This window comes from Mastomys coucha, unplaced genomic scaffold (assembly GCF_008632895.1).
Source record: "Mastomys coucha isolate ucsf_1 unplaced genomic scaffold, UCSF_Mcou_1 pScaffold22, whole genome shotgun sequence".
NCBI classification, from domain to species: Eukaryota; Metazoa; Chordata; class Mammalia; order Rodentia; family Muridae; genus Mastomys; species Mastomys coucha.
Genome location: NW_022196905.1, coordinates 140,123,496 through 140,132,260, shown reverse-complemented (window position 1 = coordinate 140,132,260; position 8,765 = coordinate 140,123,496). Strand labels below are relative to the sequence as shown.

At 40.0% G+C, this 8,765-nt stretch overlaps 1 protein-coding gene across 1 annotated transcript in view; it reads left to right on the top strand.

Annotated features, from left to right (window-relative positions):
• The window catches only part of LOC116104706 (cytochrome P450 3A11-like), a gene marked incomplete at its 3' end in the record, with an annotated part of 18,381 nt that extends 9,622 nt beyond the window's left edge, over positions 1 to 8,759 (top strand). The window contains exons 6-10 of the mRNA XM_031391196.1: positions 7 to 163; positions 3,085 to 3,212; positions 4,106 to 4,175; positions 6,744 to 6,904; positions 8,676 to 8,759. Coding sequence (XP_031247056.1) covers positions 7 to 163; positions 3,085 to 3,212; positions 4,106 to 4,175; positions 6,744 to 6,904; positions 8,676 to 8,759 — 600 coding nt within the window. The remainder of the gene's footprint in view (positions 1 to 6; positions 164 to 3,084; positions 3,213 to 4,105; positions 4,176 to 6,743; positions 6,905 to 8,675) is intronic.
• Between the last annotated feature and the right edge of the window lie 6 nt (positions 8,760 to 8,765).

Sequence of the window (8,765 nt, the reverse complement as noted above, 5' to 3'; positions counted from 1 at the left end):
CTCTCTCTCCTCAGTGTGTTAGGTGCTTACAGCATGGATGTGATCACCAGCACATCATTTGGAGTGAGCGTCGATTCCCTCAACAACCCGAAGGATCCTTTTGTGGAGAAAGCCAAGAGGCTCATAAGATTTGATGTTTTTGATCCAATGTTCTTGTCAGTAGGTGAGTGGACATTTCTGGCTTTTGATCATTGCTGTTGTCTGTGGCCATGTTTATCATTTCTGCCTTTCTCTTCCTCACTTCCCCCAAATGATTGAATCTAGTGGTGTGTAGTTCACCTGACATATAATTCATCCCCTAGAGGCACAGTTCAGTATTTTGAAAATATGTGGCCCAATTACTTCTGTTTTTGAACTTAATTTTTCTTTGAGACAGGGTCTTACCATGTGACTCTAGCTGGGCTAGAAATTGTTGTTTATTCCAAGTTGGCCTTGATCTTACACTAATCCCTCTACCTCTGCCTCCTAAGGGCTGCAATTACAGTGTGCAGCCCTGAGCCTTGGCTTTATTTTATAGTTCTTTCATTTTTTATAAATACTAATTTTTATAAATACAAATTTGGAACTATAATTCCAGAACTCTCCATGGTTACAACATCATGCAGTCATACCATCTGTCATGATTACACCCACCCCTAACTCTTACTTTTGACATCACTTAAATATCCCAACACATCTTACTCCTAATTTCTTGTCCATATTTTTCTGCTTTGGTAGCCAGTTGTGTCCATTCAGTACTGCCTGCTGGGATGTTGACCAATATTATTGGCTTGATGTGATGCAGGTGGTCAGTTCAGGAGAGGGCCATGCCATATCTGAAACTGCCTGCAGTTTTACAAATGGGGTTCTCCTCTGCCAGGAGGGAATAAAGGACCTGAAATAAAGGGTTTGAAATGCAAAGAGAAAACATGAAGCCAAGTTGCATCCCAATCAAGGCTCCACTTTACTGAGAATAAACCAGGGTTTTTATAGTCACAGGAGAAACTGAAAACAAGTCTCTAGATTACGTTACAAAGAAAGTTCAGGTGCCAAAGTCCCCAGGTTCAGAAGATCTTCAGGCGGCTGGCTATCATACTCAGGTGGTAGGCATGCTCAGGTGGCTTCTTCAAAGACAAACAGTCAACAGAGAGCATCTGTCTTAGCTACCAGACAGAGGCTACCAGAAGTCCAATGACTGAAGTGAAGGGAGAAGGTAACACATATCCATGATATGGCATTTCACATTCCTCATTTCTGCCTCTGACTTTAGTTCCACACCCTCTTTAATGATGTTTCTTGAGCTTTGATGGGTATGGATGCTGATATAACTGCTCCATTTAGAGCTCAACACTTAACAGCCCCTTATTCTTAGTACTTTGATTTCTTAGGGATCAGCATTGACTGAAGGCCCACCTGGCTCATTACCAATGTCAATCACAGAGAATTTTCTTCTAGCCATGTTGTAACTTTCAAGCAATCTTGACCTAAAACCCACCAATTCATTTCCTCTGTATCTGAGTATTCTGGGTATTTCAGGACAATGGGATCATAGATTATTTGGTCTCTGTGACAGGCCTCTTTCATTCAGCACATATTAAATGAATCAAGTATCACTACATCCTGTGTCTATAAGAAAATTATACTCTCTGTGTGTTGATGAATATTGACATTAGCCTCATATGTTTGCCAGGAATTTCACTACTATGAACCTTCATATACAAGATTATGTTTAAATATTTAGTTTTATGTTTTAGGGGTTATATTCAGAATCAGCCTTGCAGAGTTAAGATGTAACTGAATTTTTAACATATTAAACAACTGATCATACATTGTTTCTAGTAGCTGTGGCTACTGTACATATAACTATCTGTCATAAATGCAGAACTTAGATGTTTTAATGTATGATAATTTTAGATCTTCTTCCTTTCTTTCTTTGTCTATCTTTGTCTGTCTCTGTCTCTGTCTCTCTCTGTCTCTGTCTCTGTCTCTCTCTCTCCCTCTCTCTTAACTCTTAGGGCCAGGGTTTTTCCCGTCTATCTTTGTGTATCCCAGAACTCACTCTGTAGACTAGCCTTGTCTTGAAATCACCTAACTCAACCTGCCCCTGCCTCTGGAGTGCAGGGATTAAAGGCATGCACCACCACTTCCTGGCTAGATCTTCTCTTACATTGCTAAATTGCTTTATCATTTTATAAGATTTATTTATTTTTATTTTCTGTGTATGGGTGTTTTATCTTCATGCATGGAGTGCCTAAAGAGGCCATAATTGGGTCTTGAATCTCCTTGTATTGCAGTTACAGATGGTTGAGAGCAACCATGTGGAAGCTGGAAATCAAAGCTGGCTATTCTGCGAGTGCCAACTGAATATATATAGATATATATATTCTGGGTACAATTAATCATGGTGTGTCATTTACGGTTTTAATACTTTCAGTGTCAATTGTATTTCCATACACAATGCATGTGTTCCTATGCCTACATTTCATCCTTGTCACCTAATATACTGTGTCTCCTTTTAAGCATTGTATGATATCTACACTTAGACCTGTTTCCATATTTATTCATATAGACCAGAATTTGGAAATGAGGCAGAATGTGTGATTTTTAATTTTTCCTGCTTTTTGGTCACCTGTCTTTGAACTTGGGTTTTTTTTCCTTTTTTGAGACAGGGTTCTCTGTGTAGCCTTGGCTGTTCATATGTGTGTGCATGTACATGTGCATGTCTTGGTGACTGTGTAGCATGTAGAGAGCAGAGGACAGTTTACAGCAGTTGGTTCTTTCCTTCCACAGAATGGGATTCAGGATCAAACTCAGGTTGCTAGGCTTGTCTGCAGAAACCTGTAGCTGTTGAGCCATCTTAATGGCTCCTGAATTTTCTTTCTGAATCCAAATGAACTCCAGGATCAGAATTAAATGTAAGAGTCAGGTTGCAGCTTTGGCTACTTCAAAGTAAAAAGGAGACATATGGTGCTGACCCAGTGTTGGCAAGGTCACAGAGAGAATGGCTTCTGGTTGAGACACTGGTGACTTATCCTAGAGACTGCTTTATGATTTCTTTAAATGAATTTTCCATGTCAATTAAAACTTATCTTTTTTCTTTTCCAGTTCTCTTTCCATTCCTTACACCAGTATACGAGATGTTAAATATTTCCATGTTCCCAAAGGATTCAATAGCATTTTTTAAAAAATTTGTGGGCAAAATGAAGGAAAACCGCCTGGATTCTAAGCAGAAGGTAAAAGGTGGTGATGTGATGAGAGGTTCACAGTTTGATAACATATTGGGCTGTGAACATGTGAGCTTTGTGATAATTGAAGATAGAAAAGGCTAGATTTAGAGAGAGAGAGAGAGAGAAAATACACTAATATTTTCTCAGGGAGGAGAAGTTAGAGTTTTGAGAAGTTGACTAAGAATAAACCAGGAATTAATCCTTAGAAATAGGGATTAAAACTAGTACATCCTGCATTAGGACTGAAAATAATTGACATGGCACAAGACCTGAACAAGGTAAAGACTGTCAGAACTCCAGCATACATGAGAGAGAATCTCTCCAGCAATGCTCTTTGCTAAGGAACAATTGGCAGTTGATAACTGTGGAGGAAGGGTATGGACACAGGTAGGTTTCCCATGGGGCAGTGGAAGGCCATGCACACATGAGCATCACTAGTTGGACCAAGTGAATGATTAAGAAGAGAGCATGGAGTGTGGAGGAGGAAATGTTTCAGATAATATAGACGGAATTGGATGGAGGAAACAGTGGGGTGGCAATGACCATATGTGACTGTGTACGTATAAAAAACTCCAATAATGAATAAAAGTGATTAAAGGGGGGTATATTATTTTCATCTCCTTCAAAAATATTTTCAAAGAATAAAAGTGATTGTTTAAAATTGTATCTACTGTAATTTATTGTAAACGTGGTTGATGAATCTTGTGGAAACTAGATTCTTCCTAGTTTATCCACTCCTGCTTTTGTTCCATGATGAGTCAAGCATTCATAACAGTTGTGAATTTAAGGGAACTGCATTCTTAGAAAGGATAGAATTATTGTCTGCACTCCTGATCCAGCTCTGACGTCTGACCTCACTATTGACCTTCCATTTTTGCAACTTCTCTTTCTGCTTCCAGCATCGAGTGGATTTTCTTCATCTGATGATAAACGCTCATAATAATTCCAAAGACAAAGAGTCTCATAAAGGTAAGCAAGCCCTTCCTGGTCTATGGAGAAGGAAGATTTCAGGGAGTGGGTGGATTGCTCAGAATATATGAAGAGGCTTTGCTAGGTAGAGGGATACAACTGTTGAGTTGCTGAAAGACAGACAAAGCTATTATCAACATAGAATTTTCTGGATGCACATGGGCAAAAGTTTGCTCCTAACATGAAGAGTGGCCACGGTGCACCTCTCGAGTGGTCTGTTTGTTACCTGGGTGAGCATAGGTGCTGTTTATGTCTTTCCCAGCACTCTGTCTCAGAGTTCTTCCTAGACATCTGTGTCTAAACATCCAATCAGGGGCATGTACCTAAGTGGTGCTGAAGCTCTTTGGGAGCCCCTGTTAGGCATGGGTTCTCCAGCCTAATCCATGGTAAATATAGACCTTTCCTTGTGTGATGAGTAAGTAGCTTCTGAGGAAAGTCTTCTTGTACAAATGCACTGGTCCTCTTCATTCTTTTATGTACTTAAAAATCACTCATATCTGTGCAGTGGTGGAGCATGCCTTTAATCCTTGTCCTTTGGAGGCAGAGGTGGCTGGATTTCTGTGAGTTCCAAGCCAGCCTTGGCAACATCATAGATTCCAGGACAGGGAGGGCTGTACAGAGAAACTCTTTCTTAAAACACCATAAAAAGTCACTTATAGTTTTTATCTTCTTTGTCCAGTACATGCATGAACAGGAGTATGTGCATATGTGCACACTTCTAGGTGTGTGTACAGAGAACAGATAAAGGCACCCAATGTGTTACTCAATCCCTCTCTGCCACATTTCCTTGAGACAAGGGCTTTTATTAAACCTGGAGCTAAGTTGGCTGCCAACAGGTCACAATAAGCTACAGATGTGGTTATAGGTGTGTGATGCTCTACCTGGCTTTTTACATGGGGAATGAGGATTCAAACTCAGGTCCTCATACTTGTGGAACACTCGCTCTTTGTGCCATCTCTCTAAGCTCCAATCTCTGTTTATTTGTTAATTTAAAATCATTATTACTATCACAGCTCCAAACTGATGGCATTCCAGTTCCAGAATGGAAAGGGAGTCTTCCATTCTTACCTATTTGATTATTTCCCATACATTCACTTGTTTATATGTAGCAGTATGATCTTTTGGGTCCCCACATTTACTGTTTAAAGCGGTCTTGTACTTTGTGTTTTGAGTCCTATCCTGTTTGCCCACTTGAAACCCTTACATGTGACCAGCTAATTTCAAGTTCTACTCCTTCTCCTCTTTTTGCTACAGGCCTCTATGTATCCCAGGCTGACCCACATTCACAATGTACTTGAGAATGACCTTTAACTCCTGAGACTACAGACATGTGCTAATTTGCAGCAGAGTTTTAGCAGAACAGTTGTATCTGGCACAGATCTGGAGTGATGGCACTTCAGCTTTGAAGTAGTCTTCTGTCAGTGATTGTTATCTGAGATTTTATGGTGTTCTTTGGAAATATTCCAAGAGCCTGTACTTAACTTAGTTTGGAGGCATGCCTGGCAAACCAGGCAGTCTCCTATGGCTGAGAACTGATTAGGAGATGGCTCTTTCAAGACAAGCCCTCTATCAGATGAGAGGTTTGGGGTATTTGGAAATTGACTTGCTAAACTTGCCTCTTGTGTAACAATAAAAAGAGCTTCTAGGAAGCTGTCAGTGTTCAGTTCTTGAGGAGTTGATTCCTCCTGCTGCTGAGAAGCAGAATTCGTCCATCACTGGCTGTCTTCTCTCCAGTCAATCTTCCAGTGTATGGAAGAATACAGACATACCATGCTTGATTCACAAAGTGCTGGAGATTGAATCCAGGGCTTCATGAATACTAGGGAAATACTCCCATCTACTGACTGCATATCTCAGCCCTTCTGTTTAATTTTGTTTGCTAAAATAAATGTTAATTTTAAAACTTAATACTAATAGGCAGCAATTATGGATTTATAGTCCAGTTTCAGTTCAGTAGCAAATACTTACAGTAATTGGAAGAAAAAGAATTATGAACAAGAAAATCACAGCATTCACGGTAGAAGATGTACAATTACCTGTAATTCTAGCTCTGTGGACTTCAGTGCCATCTTCTGGCATTCATGGGCACCTAGACAAAAACACATGAATAAATAATGTTTAAAAAAATCTTAATCTATATCAGGGACCCTCTATAACTGCTTATCCAGGGGTTTCTGACCTCCATGGGTACCCCCACACACATATGTCACTCCTCCACACAGATATACACAAACAGAAATACTCATAAATAAAAATTAAATTTACAAACAAGAAAGTTCATGTATTGAAGCTGCCCACTGGGGAGTGTATAGAACAACAAAAAGACTGGGACTACCTGCCTGAAGTGTTCTTCTCCTTCTCTTCATCTGTCATGTTGCTGTCATGGTGATAACAGTCTCAGACTAACTGAACAGCATCTCCACAGTCTGTCTAGGAAAATGGGAGCTCATATGATTTTCTCCTCATCTCCTCTGTGATTGTCCATCATGACATGACTTTTGATTTTCTCATCTCCTCTGTGATTTACCATCCTGACATGAGTTACCTGAAATGCTTTCTTACTTCCAGCCCTTTCTGATGCTGAGATCACAGCCCAGGCAGTTATCTTTATTTTTGCTGGGTATGAAGCCACCAGCAGCACACTTTCCTTTGCCCTGTATTCCTTGGCCACTCACCCTGATATCCAGAAGAAATTACAGGAGGAGATCGATGAGGCTCTGCCTAATAAGGTGAGAGGATGCTGTAGGAGGGACAAGGAGAATCCTCAACAAAGAAACATTCTTGTCACCTGCAATGCTGTGTGTGTGTGTGTGTGTGTTAAAGAGAGAAAGACACAGAGATAGCAAGACTGAGAGAGTCAGAGAGACACACAGAGAAACAAAAAGGAATAGAGAGTGTGAGAAAGAGACAGAGAGAGGGATATATATACATATATATATAGTGTGTGTGTATATGTGTGAGAGTGTGTGTCTGTGTGTGATTGTGTGAGAAAGAGAGAGAGCCATAAAGAGAGTCTCTGTGTGTGAGTGAGGGTTAGTGTGTATATGTTGTGTGTGTGACTTGTGCATGTATTTTTTTCTGGGTGTGAATTTGTGTGTGAATGAGTGAGTAAGCATTCACACCACTGAGCCATCCTTCCAATTCTGGTGATTTTTTCTTTATATATTTGTTATGTATGTATGCATGCATGTATGTATGTATGTACATATGTATGTACTTATATATGCTTATGAGTGTATATATGGATATTGGTATGTGTGCTGCAGCATAAGTGTGAAGGTCAAAGGACAACCTGAAGGAATTTGTTCTTTCTTTCTACTGCATGAGATTTCAGGGTCCAAATCAGGTCAGTACGATCAGTGGCATGTGACTTTGCTCTCTGAGATGTCTCAGCAGCCCTTGATAATTTGTAACAAGAACACAAGCACTGGTTTTTTCCCCAGCATCATTTAGAAATTATCATAAAGGGGACACAGAAAGAGAAATGGACAATAATCCTCTCGTGGCACCAGAAGGTTGTTGTCACACTGAGCTGGGCATAGTGTATCTGTTATCTAGGACTGCAAGAGTACAATGCAACATGCACACAACCTGTGTGATGTTAAAGATATGAACTTATCATACAACTCCCTACATGGTTAAATTATACTGCTAGTTCTTCTGTGTTGTCCCAGCTGTGTACTGAGAGTGGCTAGCCTTGGCCTTGATTAATTGCATGGGTTGACTCAGCTCTGTGTGATGATTCAGCCCACCTATTTATAGTTATATGAGAAGAAGCGAAGGTGTGAGCCTTGGTGTCCAAATCATAAGTCAAACTCCCCTCCCTCTGTGTGTGTGTGTGTGTGTGTGTGTGTGCATATGTGTGTGTATAGCTCATAGCCCTTCATTATATACACTTCTAAATCACTCTCCACCATATTTTATGATACAGGCTTTCTTACCAAATGTAGTGCTCATCAATTAGTTTAGGTTGTCAAGCCAATGTGAACCAGGCATACCCTGTGTCATTCTACTTACTGCTGGGATTATAGATTGGTGCCACAGTGTCAGGCTTTATAATGATTTGTATCTGAACTATCATGCTCAAGCTTGCATAGGAGAAACTTCACTAATTGAGCATATTCCAGGTGCAAAGACTTAGTTATTCCACTTTGTAAGGAGCTTGAGAGATGTCACAATGGTCAAGAACATTTGCTGCTCTTCCATAGGATCCATTCATATTCGAGTCCCAGCATGAAAATGGCAGCTCTCAACTACTCTAACTCTAGTTACATATCTGATGCTTCTGTTGGCACTGTACTCATGTGGTGTTTATGTAAACATATACAATCAAAACACCTACATATATGAATTAAAATAATTTAAAATGCATTAGAATGAATTGTAAGTACTAAGTCCTTTGAACTGCTGTGCTTGACTTAAGGGATGCTGACAATTCAACACTAGATACAGTTGAAAGATAATCTAAAATCATAACACAAGTCTTTTCTTTCTTCCCAGGCACCTCCCACTTATGATATCATGATGGAGATGGAATACCTGGATATGGTGATGAATGAAACCCTGAGATTATATCCCATTGCTAATAGA